The sequence below is a fragment of the Muntiacus reevesi genome, chromosome 14 (assembly GCF_963930625.1).
Source record: "Muntiacus reevesi chromosome 14, mMunRee1.1, whole genome shotgun sequence".
Lineage (NCBI taxonomy): Eukaryota > Metazoa > Chordata > Mammalia > Artiodactyla > Cervidae > Muntiacus > Muntiacus reevesi.
This window is the reverse complement of record NC_089262.1, coordinates 32,454,572-32,471,955: the sequence shown is the minus strand read 5'-3', so window position 1 is coordinate 32,471,955 and position 17,384 is coordinate 32,454,572. Positions and strand designations below refer to the sequence as shown.

General features: G+C 35.5%; 1 protein-coding gene across 11 annotated transcripts in view; it reads left to right on the top strand.

Annotated features, from left to right (window-relative positions):
- Positions 1-17,384, top strand: part of CPLANE1 (ciliogenesis and planar polarity effector complex subunit 1) — a 104,809-nt gene that overhangs the window by 4,923 nt on the left and 82,502 nt on the right. For 10 of the 11 annotated variants that reach the window (XR_010658983.1, XM_065905212.1, XM_065905209.1 and 7 more), the window contains exons 5-16: positions 182-414; positions 1,503-1,609; positions 2,858-3,014; positions 3,439-3,542; positions 5,905-6,087; positions 8,274-8,523; positions 8,775-8,930; positions 9,098-9,864; positions 10,441-10,649; positions 10,852-10,932; positions 13,430-13,594; positions 17,205-17,378. Coding sequence is in view for 10 of the 11 variants with exons in the window: in XM_065905212.1 (XP_065761284.1) it covers positions 182-414; positions 1,503-1,609; positions 2,858-3,014; positions 3,439-3,542; positions 5,905-6,087; positions 8,274-8,523; positions 8,775-8,930; positions 9,098-9,864; positions 10,441-10,649; positions 10,852-10,932; positions 13,430-13,594; positions 17,205-17,378 (2,586 nt within the window). In the remaining variant the exon portion in view is untranslated. Of the gene's footprint in view, positions 1-181; positions 415-1,502; positions 1,610-2,857; positions 3,015-3,438; positions 3,543-5,904; positions 6,088-6,273; positions 6,296-8,273; positions 8,524-8,774; positions 8,931-9,097; positions 9,865-10,440; positions 10,650-10,851; positions 10,933-13,429; positions 13,595-17,204; positions 17,379-17,384 lie in introns of those variants that run through there. The other variant, XM_065905215.1, reaches the window with a different exon arrangement.

The following is a 17,384-nucleotide window of genomic DNA, read 5'->3' as shown; positions in this document are numbered from 1 at the left end:
CACATGAGTACGTAATAAGTGTTAGTATTATTTGTACTTTTAATTTATTATTAATGTCTTAGTTTTGCTTTCTGAATGGAAACCTCATTTAGGCTCCTTGTTGTCAGAATAGATAAAATTTGTACTTTTCTGCAGGAATTCCGACTTCAGAGGTTTAGTAACTTTTTTGTTGTTTTTTTAGCAAGCTCTTTGAGACTGTACTTGTATGTATCTGGCAATGGGAAAAGAGTTCTGCTTATAACTCCTTCTGGATGCATATTCCTTTGGGAACATTTGGAATTCAACAATGTCTTATCTTCTAAAAGCCTTTCCTTGGTGGGCCAGTGGTCCCAGATCATGCCTGAAGAAGCAATTCCTTTACCTTCCACTGAAGATAAAGAAGCCGTAGTGCATGCTGTTTTTATAAAAAATGAGGTAAAATCCAAATCAGACAGGGTGTTCTTGAAGTGGAGACCTCAGACTCTAAGAGCAGACACTTTCTGGGAAGCTGTTGAGCAGAGTGTGTAATGATAGCTGTGTATCTCCTGTCATCATTAATTGTAGTAATGGTGAAATTATCGTGGAAAAGGTATTTTTACATTTCTTGGTCCCATTTTAAAAGAGTTTATTAAAAGTGGTTTGAACTTAGAGCTTCCTTGGTCTTTCCCTAGTTTTACTTTTCCTTAGTTTTAGAATATAACTAGCTTTGTAATAAAAAAGAAACTGGAATTGGTGATATTAAGTAAGCCATTCCCAGTAAATAACGCATTTGTTAAGTAAGAGACATGTTAAATAGCTGTACGATACTCTTTGTATGTGTTGACCAATATGTTATTACCCAATTTGCTATTTTAAAAATTGCATTTTGAACTTTTGTTGTTTACCTCATGAATAGTGCCCTAGTTTAAATAATATGCAACCATAAAAGAAGAGAAAAATAAATATATAAGAATATTCCCATACCAAAAAAAAAAAAAAGAATATTCCCAGTTATATAGCCAGAGTAAATGGCAATGTTTTCTTAAGAGAGTAACTATACCTTGATTTCCCACTTGAGATATGCCTCAGGCTCAGAAATAAATTTCTTAGTGTTTAACTTAATGTTAAGCTATATGTTAAGAATAAAAGTATAAGCAGGTTCTTGAAAAGTTTCATTTATCTTATGAGAAAATGTGGGGCTGTTTTTTTTTTCTTGTTTTTCTGTTCTTTCAGGGATTAGTTTATTTTCTGTTTTCCTTGCTGGTTATTTATTTTAAACATAGCAGTGTGTACATGTTAATCCCAAACTCCCTTACTATCCCATCATTCTTCCCCCTGGTAACCATAAATTCATTCTCTAAGTCTGTGAATCTCTTTTATAAACAAGTTCATTTGTATCACTTTTTTTTTAGATTCCACATATAAGCGATATCATGTGATATTCCTCTTTCTCTGTCTGACTTCATTCAGTACGACAGTTTCTAGATCCTCTTGATTTATTTTCAGATTTATTATATACTAAAGTATGTGAAATTTATCTACAGTTATTTGGAGACTGCTGCTTGTGTTCATTTACTTTCTATTCCGGGGAATGCCTGAAGTTAACATTTCTAGCAATTCGGTGGCATGAAAGTGTATTTACACCTATAAGGTGAGGTAAATGTTTCCTTCTTCTTTGTTTTCTATCTTTTTTTTTTTTTTTTTTTGACTATTCTGAACAGCACATGGAATCTTCTTAGTTCCCCCACAAGGAATTGAACCCGCAGCCCCTGCATTGCAAGTGCAGAGTCGTAACCACTGGACTACCAGGGAAGTTCTTCTGTCCCTTTTGAAACATTATTATAATATCTTTTGGCCCATAAATATATAATAAGATCAGTAAATGAAGTGTGAGCATAGACCTCTGAGACTTTACAAATTGTTTCTCCCTATAAGTATTGTTCTGTTTCTTTACTTTTCATTTTACATGTTTATTACAGAAAGTTTTTCTTGTTTTTATTTTGTTTCCCTTCTTGGAATTGAGAACACATAAAAGGTAAGGCTGTCTGTGGTCTTAAGACTATAAAAAACTCCTTTGAAAACTAATTCAATTGAATTAAAAAAAAAAAGAAAACTAATTCAATTGAATTTTGAAAAGGACATAACTTAACTTGAATTTACTACCATACCTTTTAAATTCTCATTTTTTTAAATTAAAAATAGTTTTATTTATTTTAAAAAGCCCAATGAAATAGAAAGAATGCATTTAAAAGCATATAATGACTTAAGATTTACTAAAATAGTGAGGTTTTTTTTTTCTGTTTATTTTCTTTATTTTTTATTCTAGCAGTACTTTATTCAGGTGTAATTTATATAAAGTAAAATGAACAAATTTTAAATGTACAACTAGGTGTTGGTGGTTTAGTTGCTAAATTGTGTCCGACTCTTTCAAACCCATGGACTGTAGCCTGCTCGGCTTCTCTGTCCATGGGATTCTCCAGGCAAGAGTACTGGAATGGGTTGACATTCCCTTCTCCAGGGGATATTCCTGACCCAAGAATCAAACCTGGATCTCCTGCATTGCAGGCATATTCTTTACCAACTGAGCTAAGAGGGAAGCCCAAAAATATTTGTAATAATGTAGAAATACATGTATCTAAACTTTTAGTAGATGCAGATGTGTTTGGGATTGGCTGTAGGGCTTGCTGTTACTACAAAACTCTGTATGGACCTACCTTGTTTAGTTAGCAGTTGCTCTTTTGTGCCCTGGATAAAACTTGTGAGCAGTTGCTAAGAGACCTGAAATATATATGCATATGAAGGAATTTAGCTGGACCCTTCAATTTTCTGTAATGAAATATGTATTAATATAAAAAAGTTACTATACTTCCTGTTTTCCCTTATTTCATTCCTTTCTTAGATCACTGCCGTATTGTGTTCAGTGGGCTCAGCAGGATTGCCTTCTACGCAGTCTGATCCCTAAATGTGAATCAGTGAAGTCAAGGGGAGCTCTGATTTCTGCATTTTCAAGAGATGGACTTAACCTGGCAGTAACGCTTAATCAGAAAGACCCAAAGGTCAGTAAATGTAATCTGTTTTGGGAGTAAGCTGTAAAAGAGAGTTTAGTTCAGTTTAGAGATTTTTTTTTCCCCCTTGAATATAGTTTGTTTTTTCTTAATAATACTTTATGTTCTTTAAATTGGTGTTTCTTGATCCAACTTGACTTTGTAAATTGGTAACATTATTTACGTTAGGTGCCATAATTTTTTAAATTTGACCTTCAGAAGCGAGAAGAGGATAATGTAAAAGGAAGAAAGAGGGGCAAAGTGATAACTGATATTCTTAAAATATAGTATAAAAGGGAGAAGAGTTATAGGTGGCTGGTATTGTCTTGCCAGTTGGGAAAGACGAGATAGTTCATTGATAAAATAGGTCTCTAGGTCTTCAGAAATATACGTAAAATGATTTTAATTGTTTTGTTATCTTTTTTTCTCTTTCTAGGCAACTCAGGTATTATTTATAAACACACTGAATTTTGTTACTGTCTATGGTAGCCTTAAAGGATGTAGTAATAAGAATCCTGTGGTTCCAGCCACTCTTGTCAGGTAAGGATTCTTTTTTATTTCTAAATAGTGTTTTTTTAAATTTTTTTAATAGTTTAATAAGTTTAAGGCTCTAATCAGTAGTGTCTAAATAGATATTTTCTCAACAAATATTCTTAAAAAGAATTCTTTAAGAGATGGAAAATTCTTAAAGAGATGGAAATACCAGACCACCTTACCTGTCTCCTGAGAAACCTGTATGCAGGCCAAAAAAAGCAACAGTTAGAACTGGACATGGAACAATGGACTGGTTCAAAATTGGGGAAGGAGTACACCAAGGCTGTATATTGTCACCTTGCTTATTTAACTCATATGCAGAGTATATGCGAAATACCAGGCTGGGTGAAGCATAAGTTGGAATCAAGATTGCAGAGAGAAATTTGAATAACCTCAGATATGCAGATGACACCACCCTTATGGCAGAAAGCAAAGAGGAACTAAAGAGCTTCTTGATGAAAGTGAAAGAGGAGAGTGAAAAAACTAGCCTAAAACTCCACATTTCAGAAAACTAAGATCATGGCATCTGGTCCCATCACTTCATGGCAAATTGATGGAGAAACAATGGAAACAGTGACAGACTATTTTCTTGGACTCCAAAATCACTGCAGATGGTGACTGCAGCGATGAAATTAAAAGCTTCCTGTTCCTTGGAAGAAAACCATGACCAGCCTAGACAGCATATTAAAAAGCAGCAACTTTACTTTGCTAACAAAGGTCCCTATAGTCAAAGCTATGGTTTTTCCAGTAGTCATGTATGGATGTGAGAGTTGGAACGTAAAGAATGCTGAGCGCCAAAGAACTGATGCTTTTAAACTGTGGTGTTGGAGTCCCTTGTACTGCAAGGACATCAAACCAGTCAATCCTAAAGGAAATCGATCCTGAATATTCATTAAAAGGACTGATGCTGAAGCTCCAATACTTTGGCCACGTGATGCAAAGACTTGACTCATTAGAAAAGACCCTGATGCCAGGAATGATTGAAGGCAGGAGGAGAAGGGATTGACAGAGGATGAGATGGTTGGATGGCATCACTGACTGAATGGACACGAATTTGAGCAAAATCCGGAAGTGGTGAAGGACAGGGAAGCCTGGCGTGCCGCAGTCCACGGGGCCGCAAAGAGTTGGACATGACTGAGAGACTGAACATCAACAGATAGCTATTTAGATAGATAATGTAGCTTTCAGCATTTGTGCTTGATGGACTTTAAAGTTTGTATTATATGTTGGACACAACTGAGCAACTTCACTTTCCCCTAGAGAAGGAAATGGCAACGCACTTCAGCATTCTTGCCTGGAAAATCCCACGGACAGGGGAGCCTGGCAGGCTACTATCCATGGGGTTGCAAAGAGTCGGACACTACTGAGCAACTTCAGTTTATATAAGGAAAGCGTTCAGTCTTTTAAGGAAGGGTCTGATAGGGTGGAAAATACTTGAACACATTTTCTTTTCTGTTTTATTTCTTTCTATGTTGTCTTAGGAAGAGTGGGATTATGATTAGGTAGAGAAATACTGGGCTCAGACTGCAATGAAGAATCCTGAGTTGGGAAGATCATTTTATATACTCAGGCTGAGGTGTTTTTAGCCTTTTAAACAAAGTTAGCATTCTCTGCATATGGGTGGACAGCACCGTAAGTGGTGATTTTGGATGGCAAGGGACCTATGCAGGATTATAGAGGAGGAAGATTTCCTCTTCCTCTTGAACCCTTCTAATTTCCTTTTCTGAACACTTCTCTGCTGTTCTCTGACTTTTCAGAGTTTTCAGGTTCATCCAGCCATACATTTTAATTTTCTTTCCCTTCCCAAAGTTTCCTTTCTAGTCTCAGTTCAGTGGTCTGTTTGACTGAGGGTGTCCATCATTTAAATGAGAAGGAGCTACTTTCTGTCCCCATGAAAGAAATATGAATATTTTCAGACAGTTAAGGAGTGGTAAAGATGGCTTTGGCAAGAGAGAATCTGCTCTTGAGTGAAGCTCTGGCAGGCTCGTGAGAGACAGGCATGGTATTGACCTTCAAATCTACTGGTAGATCTTAGTTATGGGTATCACTAGGATTAGAAGTTGTTCTGGCTATAATGTAAGTGACTTAAAAGCTTTAGATTTTTAGGTAGTATTTTCATCTTATGATTTGTTTATGAATGTAAATAAATTTCTAATTGGTATGTTGTATGAACTAGATGTTTATGAGCAAACTCCTTTCTTTTTACTTATTTCCTGGGAAGTAAGGTACACAAAATGTATGTGACATTTGCCTACTATTCATTCTTTTGCCCTTATTTTTGGAAGTATCTCACCCCTTCTTGGCCATTATAAATTGTTAGAGACATTGTAGAGAGTCCTTTCTAAACATCTTGTTTTGCTTTTTCTAGGTCATACTGGGTAGGTGATGTCAGCTGGACTCACGATAGTCTTTTTCTGGCTTGTGTGTTGAAACGTGGCTCCCTGGTTTTATTGACCTGTCATGGTGAATTGCTAACGTTAATTACATTTGGTTGCTCTATAGAATTTGGGCCAGCAGAATTTATTCCTCTTCACCCACTAATAACATATAGGTGAGATATTTGAATGATTTAATTTATTTACGGAAGTTTTTCTCTTTTGGTATTACTTTACTGTGTTTTTTTTTTTAATATAATTTCATGTTTCAAACTGTCTTACTCTTTATTTGAGTCTGTCATCTCAATATCTGTTTCTTATTTATAGTTTTCTTCTATTTCTTTTTGTGGCTTAATCCTGGTGAAAATTTGACAATGTGACTATGTAAGTATATGTTATTTAAATATTTAACAGCACTAAAAAATATAACTTCTTTGATATAAAAATTAATAAAAGTGTGATATGTCTTTTATTGTTTTAAAAGCAGAGCACTTAGATAAAAATTAACTTGGCATGTGGATGTATCTGGCTTCCCAGATGGTAAAGAACCCATCTGCCAGTGTAGGGATGAAAGAGACATGAATTTGATCCCAGGGTCAGGGAGATCCCCTGGAGGAGGGCATGGCCACCCACTCCAGTATTCTTGCCTGGAGCATCCCCATGGACAGAGGAGCCTGGCGGGCTACAGTCCATGGGGTTGCAAAGAGTCGGACATGACTGAAGCAACTGAGCACCCATGGGTGTATCTACTTTTTTCCCAAAGGGAAAAAGGGGAAGGTTGTTGGAAATGGATAGTAGACTTTAGAATTCAGCCATATTTAAATTTTAAATTGTGAGGTCATGTAGCAGTTTGGCTTTGGAGTCAGATCAAGAATCAAACCTTGGTTCTCCTACTTATTGGTTGTGTGACTTTGAGTAAGTTACTCTTTGAGCCTCATTTTCTTTTACTCTGAAATGAAGACGGCAGTAATTGTCTCTTAGACGTGAAGGAATGAAGCAAGATAATAAATAATTATAAATTGCTTTAGCACAGTTCTGGCATAAAGTAAGAGCTCAGTAAATCTTTGTTTTTATTGATGTTGATATTATTATGTTTGAGTAGGCACATATAGATAGCTGTTTACAAAATAAAAAAATTGGAAAAGGTCTTTGAAACTAATCCATTACCTTTGCTTTACAGAAGGAAAACTGAGGAGGGATGTGTCCTTGATTATATTTAACAAAATATTTTACTTAATTTCTAGCAATAGATAATTATGATGGAAAAACTTGTCACTTCCTGCAGTGGAAGTATTTTTTCTTATTATGGTCTGATTCATAAATTGACTTAAATTTCCTCACATTTTCCTTAAAATTTAGTATTTAGGATCTTTCAGAATGGATTGTTTTTTCTGATTACAAAAGTAATACATATTCATTATTTTTAAAAGCTTAATCAAATGTTGCAAAACTAAATACTATCGAAAGTGAAAGACTTATAATCCTATTCCTTAGAGATAGCATTTTAGTGTGTTGTCCTCTTAATTTGAAAATTTTGTGTAACATGTGCAGTAACAATATTAATTTATTTTTTAAAGCAAAATAAATTATATGATATATGCTGTTTACTATTTTGCTTTTTTGATTTGACAGTATGTCTTATACATCTTTCCATGGAGTCACTTTTTAATGGTTTTATAAATTTTGTAGAATGTACCTTCTAAAACCAACCTTCTTTGTGGACCATTTGGCTCATATAATCTATATTTGCTTATTTTCCTAACCAGAAAAAATATATTTTGGTTCTCTGTTCTCTTTATACTTACAAAGCCCCAAAGTGATATTAAGTAATCAGTTGATATTAAGTAATCAGAATTAGGTATACCATTGTAACAATAAATAACTACATTTATATGGAAACTCAGTCAAATTTAACCTTAAGCTGATAAAATTTTACTCATCACCATCCTCTCCAAATGTTTCTTAATAACAAGAATACTCACAGCTCCTATTTATATTCTTACAAGGATATTTAAATATATAGTAAGAAAGAAAATTAACAGCTTAACTGTCTTTAATAGTAGAACTAACAGCCTCAGTTTTTTTTCTAAAAGAGGTATAAAACTGGATTACAAACAGTATTGTAAGCAATAGAGTATATGCCACAATTCTTGGAAAATTTTAAAAAACCCACCAGCCTCTGTATTATTTAATTACTATGTTTCTCTCACAGATCTGTGCACATTTAATATTTTTCTGTTTAATTTACTTACTTTTTCATCATTCTGAAATGTTTGTTTTGTTTTTTCTTTGAAATAATGTAGCTGTTTTTTTAAAAGATTTTCCTCTTACTAATTCTTGAATTTTGATGTTTGTTTGCTAGACCACAGCAGTTTACACTTCAAGATTCAAATAATTCTGTAGATTCATCAGCTTCAGATAGTGACCCTATGAGACAGAGATTCTCTATAAAAGCACACTCACGATTACCCTACCTTATTATTTCTGATGGATACATGGTCACAACCCTTCGATTTCTTGATAATCTGTCTCCATCAGTGCTCATGAGATCCCTTCTACTTGATTCAACGCAGAGGCTTGAGAAAACATACGAAAGTGTGATACTGTGTAAGGTATGGTGCTCTTTGGTACCATCAGTAAAAGCTGGCTTCTCAGTCTTGTTTTTAATTTATTTATTTCTAACTGAAGGATAATTGCTTTTCAGTATTGTGTTGGTTCCTACCGAATGTCAACATTCTCAGTCTTTCTAAATTTAAAACTGTACTGACAGGGGTGTCCTTGGATTGCATACTTCTATAGAAGTTATAATTGTAGTACAGTTATGGGTAAAACTTTACTCTTGGAAATCTTCTTTCTTCTATAGCCAAAAGGCAAAGGTCTGAACTTGCGATCATTGAATTCCCTAAGATCTAGCTTGTTAAAGCACCAAAGAAATGAAAATGTAGCTGATTCTACTGTTCCCAAATTCTTACAAGCAGAAGAAACATTGAAGTTAAATGAAGAAACAGCAGACCTGCAGGTACTTGCTAGCAATGTTTTATTTATTTTGAACACTTATATACTGATTTTATTCCAAGAAACATATTTTGATTTCCTGTTATTAGAAGAGAAATTTGATAGCACTAAACTGATTCTACTTGTAAGGAATTAAATGATATAAATAACAATTTTTTTCTCATGTTTTAGGATTTTGAAGCAGAAGAGACTGATGACAGATGTTTTCCAAACAACTTATTCTCTTTTTGGAACCAAAAAAATGATCTGTTATTTAGTAGTGCCGATGAGGGAAGATTGGAATTTGCTTCTATGTTTGATACGATACATGCAAAAGATAATACTGAGGAAACAGATAAAGCTGTTACAGAACTGCACTCTGTCCAGAAAAATCTCCTTGCAGCATGGACTATAGGAATTTCAAAAAATGTGGCAGAAAAAAATTTAATGTTAAATTACACAGTAGTTTGTATCACTCATTTTTTGTATATTCTTCAGTTTATAAAATGTCCTTTTCCCAAACTTGATCTTTTTTTAAGCAAGAGCTCAAAACATAATACATGGGTACTTTGTATCTTTCAACTTTTTCATCTGTGTTTATCAATCCAGTATTGGGATATGAGATACAAGCAAGATGTAGGACATTTGGTGAAGCTGACCTCAAACACTATAAAGCTTTTGCTAACACAGCAACAACAGGATCAGTTATTCTCAGAGAAGATTTTAGCCTGTTTTCATTTACTCAGAATGGTAGCTGATAATTTAAATGGCGTGTACAGTCTTCAGCGTGAAGTTATTTCAGCATCAGCTGATGGAAGTAGAAGAGCAAAGCAAGACTCATTGGTGTTACCCATTTTTCAAGTGTTTCAAGATAGTGATTCTTGGGAAAACTGGTCTTGGAACCCATCTTTCAAGATTCGTCCTCAAGTATTAAATTTTGTGCAGCAGCCAGGACACAGGTACAATGACTTTACTGTTAGGAGACCATCAGCATTGTAGATTCTTCAAAATTGAGAGATAATTCCCATACTGTAAAATTCATTATTTTAAAGGGTACAAGTGAGTCATTTCTATTATAGTCACAAGGTTGTAGAATGAGTAGCACAATTTCCAGAATATTTTTATCACTCCCAAAAGAAACCTTGTAGCATTAGCTCTCAGCATCATAGATTTTATCTTATTTAAAATTATTTATGCCAAACATTTTTCAACACACATTATTTTATTAGTCTTGGGCAATCATGATACTGTTGAAAGATTTTTATTTAGATAAGCATTATAGAAAAAAATGACCACAGGTGTGTAAAGCATTTATGAAAGTTTTAAAAATGTGCATTTTTTGACTCTGTGCTATCTTTGAATCTGATCAGTTGTATGCATGTTATTACCTCAGGGAAGAATACATGGAGAAAAAAAGGCTAATGAGGAGGCTATACTCATTAGCTATACTCTTAATAAAGGCTAAAAAAAGGCTGTACTCATTCTTATCCCTAGTCTGAAATTTGATTTTTATGATTACTTTATTCTGTGTGCAGATTGATTGTTCTCTGGAGAATGTTGTACAGTAAGACCTTATGGTATCAAACGCAGTTAAGTCAAAGAGTTCCTGAAGATGGCATGCAGTTAACTGAAAAGATGACACATGAAACATCTGCTGTCAAGTCCCTGTTATGCCATATACAGGCTGAACTGCAGACTGCTGGAGTTCGCTTGAACCAGACCTTAGAACTTAAATCTATCAATGGTCAGTATCTTATAAACAATTTCTAACCCCAGGCGTAAGCGATATAAGGTTGTTGGGCTTTGATTTTATTGATTGGTTGTAATTATTTTGTTCTTTTCAAAATAATTTCTGGCCGAGCTATATCCACTAAATTTTAAAACAAGTAAATTTTTATAAAGTAATTTAATTAACCAGGGCTAACTGTTGGTTAAAAATTTTGTAGGGGAAGAGTGTTTCCTACTAGGATCATATGAAAAATCTGTTCAAATATGGAAGAAAGCTCTGCAAGAAACCCAAGAGAAAGGTAGGAGAGAAAGGTAGGGGGTATTAAAAATAATATTACTTGCCATAATGTTAGTGGGACCATATTTTAGCATGCTGTTTGTTCTTAAAAATGATTTCAGATTCTGAGAACTGACAATTTCTTAATGCTTAAATAAAATACATACTGTAAGTACATTGACTGTTAGAAATAGTTACTTAAAATTAGTCTTGGAATTTGTAGCACCAAGAATTTTTTATCCTGTCTGTAGATAAGACTCCTCTGTCCTTTTTTGGTTAGTGATGGAACCTGTGGTTGACTGGTAATGGGAAAAAAAGAGACTTAAATTCTAAATTAAAAAAAAAAATGTCATTTAGTAAGATTGCAAGTATCTCCATGAGATGCTATGAGTCAAATAAGGTGCTATTATCAACTTAGAAACTTGAAGCTAAGGTTCTCTGCCCTTAAGTAATTCAACTTTAAGAAGAATTTCATGTGAGTTAGACTTATTATGGGACTACATGGAGTTTTTGATGAGAAAATAGGGGTGTGGATTCTAGAAACTGGTGATAGCTTTTATGATATAGGGCTGAGGGTATAAGATGATAGAGGTTCTCAGCCAGGACTTTGGAACTAGCCTTGACTGCCACTACTGGTCAGGTTTGACCAATTATTAAATTTATTTTCTGGCTGCTGTGGCTATGTATCAAGGGCCTGCTATGTGTATTAGACAATAAGAATAACTGAAATAAGCAAGTTTGCCCTCAAATTGCCCACAGTGTGGAGGATAGATTGCATAAACAACTAGCATGTTTCTCATTATGCTTTATGGTATTTGCTGGGGGAGCACACAGTCTGAACTGGAGTGCAAACATCAGTCTGGAGAACACCTGGAGGAACAGACATGTGAAACTGAGTGAAAATTGTTCAGATGAAGGAGTGGGAATGGTGTAGCAGAGGATATAGCACTCCAGAAGCAAGAAGACATGAGAAACTATGGCAGTTTGGTAAATTGCAAGAAGTTCAACAGGACCAGGTTATTTGAAACATATATGTAATATTGAGGATAGGGTGGTGAGCGCTAAAGTGAAAGGAGAGAACAGGTGATAAGGGAAGATACTTTGCAGTGCCATGGGATTAAGATTTTATCCTGAAGACAGTGGGATCTGTTAAGATACAGAAAGAGTACTTTTCAAATAGACATAGGCCATTTGGAAAGATCACTTTGGTACATTACGGAGGACCATTTGTTAGGAGTGTGTTACAGAGATGTGGGTTTTACCTAGAAGCAAGAAAATTAGTCAGTTGAAGAGGTGCTGAAGCAGAGCAATGTCAAGAGTTCTGGGGAACAAAAGTCACATTTGTCAGATGTTTAATAGGTTTGATCAGGTGAACTTGTGATTGAGTAGAGAAAGAAGTCTCATGTAGTTCTCAGATTTGAAGATTGTACAGCTGGATGAAGAAGAGTGGCGTTCAGTGTGATGAGAAGTTCTCATGAAGATAAGTTTTCATAAGGAGTTTTATTCTAGACCTTTTAATTTAATTTCCAGTTGTATCCATGTGGAATGGTTTCTTGTAATGGAGACTGAAAGTAACAGTGGCTTCAACAAGAAGTTTATTTCTCTTAGGAAAGGAGGCGAGGATTTGACAGTCTGGGGCTGATTTGGAATTTCTGTGGTCTCATCAAGGACTCAAGCTTATTTAGTGTTTCTACTCCATCATCCTTAGTGCATTGCTTTCACTCTTAAGGCTGCTGCATGAGTTAATATGAGTGCTGGAGTCCCAGTCATCATGTACATAATCCAGGTAATAGAAAGGAGGAAGGCAGGAGGGGCAAGAGAGGGTGCACCTCCTCGCTGAGATAGCTCTCTCTACGCAGCTTGGCTGGCAACTCTACCCTATATTATCTCTTGGTTAAGAACTTTGTCATATTTTCTTATGGCCACATTTAGCAAGAAATTGTGATCTGAGTGCTTTGGAACCCCGAATAAAATTAGAATTCTTTTACTCAGAATGGTGGATAAGGGGTAGGTAACCAGCAATCTCAGTCCTAAGCACCTTTTAGATATTTGAAAACAGTGGTCAAGGGATCCAGTCTTATTCGATGGTATTTCTTCTCTGGAAAGTCTCTTTGACTGTCTGTCTGATATATGTGTGGTTTCTTGTGTTTGTTTTTAATTTGTGTCTGTAGAATGTGCGCTTCTGTTTCATACTATGTATACTTGAGATGGATGTTGTTAGTGGACCTCAGTTAGTACTGAGATGAGTATTGGCACCTCTTTTTGGATAAATTCTAGTCATCTTAGGACCTGGCCACAGAAAATAAAATTGTTAAGAATTTACAATGAAAGAGAACAAAATATTGCTGACCTGTTTTTTTTTTTTTTACTCAATTGTGAAACAGGTACAGAAAAGTTCACATGACACCAGTGTTCAGTTGATGAATTTTTATAAACTGAACATTTCTGTCTGCCCAGCACCCAGATCAAGAACATTACCTAGCTAACATGTTTTCTAATGTCATTCTGCCCTACTTAAGGAGGAAGAAGGACATGTTTTCTTCAGCTTCGCTATTATCTTTCTCTTTTATACTGCCACCTCTATAACTATAATTTAAATGATGCTCAAGGATTATGTGATCAGCTAGTAAGAGAAATACTGAAATGGTCCCACCTTCCTGTAAAAGAAAATGAAGATTGTTCAGGTATGCTTTTCAAAAATCAGTATTTTTGTTTGTTTGTTTGTCTTTTAATGCCATCTCTTGGGTTTAATGTATTTTGGTTCATCAATATAAAATCAGTATGTTTAATGTTAGCAATTTGTATTTACAGGTTTAGCTATGAAATTGCTTATGCATAAAAGTTGGCTGCTCTGTTGCATTGTGGTGGATTTTTGGACTGTCAGCTTCTCAGCGGCAAAGATCATGTTTTTGCTTGTTTTTAACCTTTGAGTCTCTCAGCTTAGTGGTACTTGCCTGCTGAGCTGTTATAATTGTTGTCTCATGTCTCACAGCCCTGTTTTAGATACCATGTCAGGTACCCAGTGTCAGGTACTTTTCCTTAACATGTTTGTATTTTCTCTAATGGTTGCTTAAGGGGGTTTGTTAAAGTGATCAAAAGCACTTTCAGACATTTTCAGGGCCTTTTTAAAATCTGTTTAAGAGGTTGTAGACTATTTGGATTGTCCTTTTTTTTAAAAAGGCGTATTTAAATTAAGCAATAACCAAAGTGAAAGATGGGCTTCCCTGGTGGCTCAGTGGTAAAGAATCTGCCTGTCAATGCAGGAGACTCAGGAGACACTGGTTCAGTTCCAAGATGGGGAAGATCCTCTAGGGAAGGAAATGGTAACCTATTCCGGTATTCTTGCCTGGGAAGTCCCATGGACAGAGGAGCCTGGTAAACTGCAGCCCATGGGGTCGCAAAGAGTCAAACACAACTTAGTGACTAAGAGATAGCAACAAGTGAAAGACATCTATGTGAATGAGCACATGATGTATTTGTAATGCTGTTTTACAGTGGTAGACCATGAGATGTGTACTTTGCATATGAGTGTGTCAGAAAGGCCAATATATCAGTACTTTCTAAATGGAGTTCATGACTCTAAATGGAGTATTTGTTTGTTTTCTCTTAATAACTGATTATTTATTGGTTTAAAAATCATTTACTGATGGAAAGTAGAGATCAAAAGAAATTAGTTTACAAAAGGCTTTGAAAAATAGTTTGAGAGGGTCTGTAAAACTCTTTCTTTGATTTTTACCAGTTTATCATTTTTGTCCAGGAGAACAGTATTAGTTTGTTTGTTTGGTTTCAGCCACTGTGGTTCCTTTTTTTTTTAAAGTGAAATAGATAGTAGAATGGGTTTCCTGGGTAGCTCAGCCAGTGAAGAACCCGCCTGCAATGCAGGAGACCCCGGTTTGATTCCTGGGTCAGGAAGTTCTCCTGGAGAAGGGATAGGCTACCCACTCTAGTATTCTTCAGTTTCCCTGGTGGCTCAGACAATAAAGAATCTACCTGCAGTGCGGGAAACCTGGGTTCGATCCCTGGTTTGGGAAGATCCCTTGGAGGAGGGCATGGCAACCCATTCCAGTATTGTTGCCTGGAGAATCCCCATGGACAAAAGAACCTGGCAGGCTACAGTCCCTAAGGATCACAAAGAGTCAGACATGACTGAGTGGCTAAGCACAGATGGTAGAATACTATGAAATTTTATTCTAGGACTCCTCTATTTTCTCTGCATTTTTAAAATTTAATTTTTGTTTTATATTGAGGTGTAGCTAATTTACAGTATTGCATTTCAGGTATACTGCTAAATGGTTCAGTTATACATATACATATACCCATTCTTTTTTAGATTCTTTTCCCATGTAGGTTATTACAGAATACTGAGTAGAGTTCTCCATGCTACACAGTAGGCTCTTGTTGATTATCTATTTTATATATAGTAGAGTGTATATTTTACTCCTAAACTCCTAATTTATCCCTCCCCTTACCCCACCTTTCCTCTTTGGTGACCATAGGTTTGTTTTCAAAGTCTGTGAGTCTGTTTCTGTTCTGTGAATAAGTTCACTTGTATTATCTTTTTAGATTCCATACATAAGTGATATCATATGCAACCACTGTTTATGGATTTTTTACTCTATGATATTTGTCTTTTTAAATTTGTGTTTATTTAGTAGTAATACAGGTTCATTTTAGACAGTTTTGAAATATGCAAAGGTTTAAAGAAGAAAATAAAATCGCTTTTAATTCTACCATTTTGTCTATATGCATTTATATTTATTACCAGAGCTAATATTCTGTTTTGCAATCTTTTAAATTTAATATTGTGAATATTTTCCAATGTAAATAACATTCTTTAAACCCTAATAAGCTTTTTCCTCATTATTACATATTTTAGATTGTTACCACCTACTTACTATTTTAAATAATGTTGCAGTGTACATAAATTTTTGTAAGCATTACTAACGTCTACATGTTAAATGTTAAGAAATGAGGTTACAGAGTCAAGACTTCTGATACCTAGCGTTTGATTGCCCTCTGAAAGGACTGTTTGCTGTATATGAGTGGAAGATATTTGTATGTGACTTTTTTTTCTTAAATGTGACTTTTTAACCAGCTGGATTTTTTTCCAGCAGTATTGTCATTATATGATACGATGAGTTGAACCTACAGTAATGTATTTAATTTTTAATGATAGTTGTTTAGAGTATTTTAAGCATATCCTGTCTTGGTCAGGAGTCCCCAGGACTACTCCCCAAGTTCAGTGATTCACAGAGAACGCATAGGCCTGGTATATATTGAACCCGGGCCCCCTGCTGTGGAAGCATGGAGCCCTAACCACTGGAACACCTGTGAATTGCCTCAAGTGACTTCTGAGAAAGAAAGATACTTTGCCATTGTTGGGGCCATAAATTTAATAAACATTAATTTAATATTTATCTTGTATGGGCTTCCCTGGTGGCTCAGCTGGTAAAGAATTTGCCTGCAGTGCAGGAGACCTGGCTTCAATTCCCAGGTTGGGAAGATCCCCTGGAGAAGGGAACGGCTACCCACTCCAGTATTCTGGCCTGGAGAATTCCGTGGACTGTGTAGTCCATGGGGTCGCAGAGTTGGACACAACTGAGTGACTTTCACTCACTCAATAGTTTTTAGCTATTTATTTTCAAATATCTGATTCCAGTTTATATTATTAAGTTTCAGTTTTTAAATAGGGATGACATGTTTGCTCTAGTTTATATCAGAATCACTCTAGAAATCATAATGTAGCTCTCTCCTCTGCCTTCTCCCTCCATTCTACATGTTCCCTTGTCCATACCTCCCAAAAGAATCTTAATAGTAAAGAGTTAATGTTACTAACGGGAGTATACTAATAATACAGAAACACGCGTGAAGAATCACTGTTCTGGCTCTTTTCAGATTATGTTTGTAGTAAACTCTGCCTTCTTGCACCAAAGAAAGAAAATGAGAAAGAGGAGGAAGAAGGGAAAACAAAGAAATGATAAGCTTGCAAGTCCATTATGGCTGGCTTGTTTGTATAGATCCTTCCATGTTTTTAGATAAAACTGGTAATTTGAAGTCATAAAAGAGTTCCTAAGTGTATGTGCTGAGAATTATGAGCTTATTATTTTATTTTTGTTCTATTGTCTTTAAGAAATGTAGATACCTGTTACAAATTACCTTATATAGGCCAGGGGTGTTGAGCTCGGAAGAAAGTTTTGATTATAATTTTCTTCTTGCATCGTGTTAGTAGCTTAAATATTCCTGCTTTTGCTAGTTTGATTGGAGTCTCCTTTGCTCATTTGGTGTGTCCTGCAGTCCCTGAGACGTCTCCTTGTGAGCCTGGGGCGTCTGGAAGTGTTCATCCCGAAGCGGCGGTGAGCGTGGTCCAGTCCATGGCTCGCTTCATGGCTGCCTACTTCACCAATCAGCTGCTGTGCATTTTGCCACCTCACAGCGTGCATGTTCTTCCTCCCCTTCATATTAAAACAGGTAATA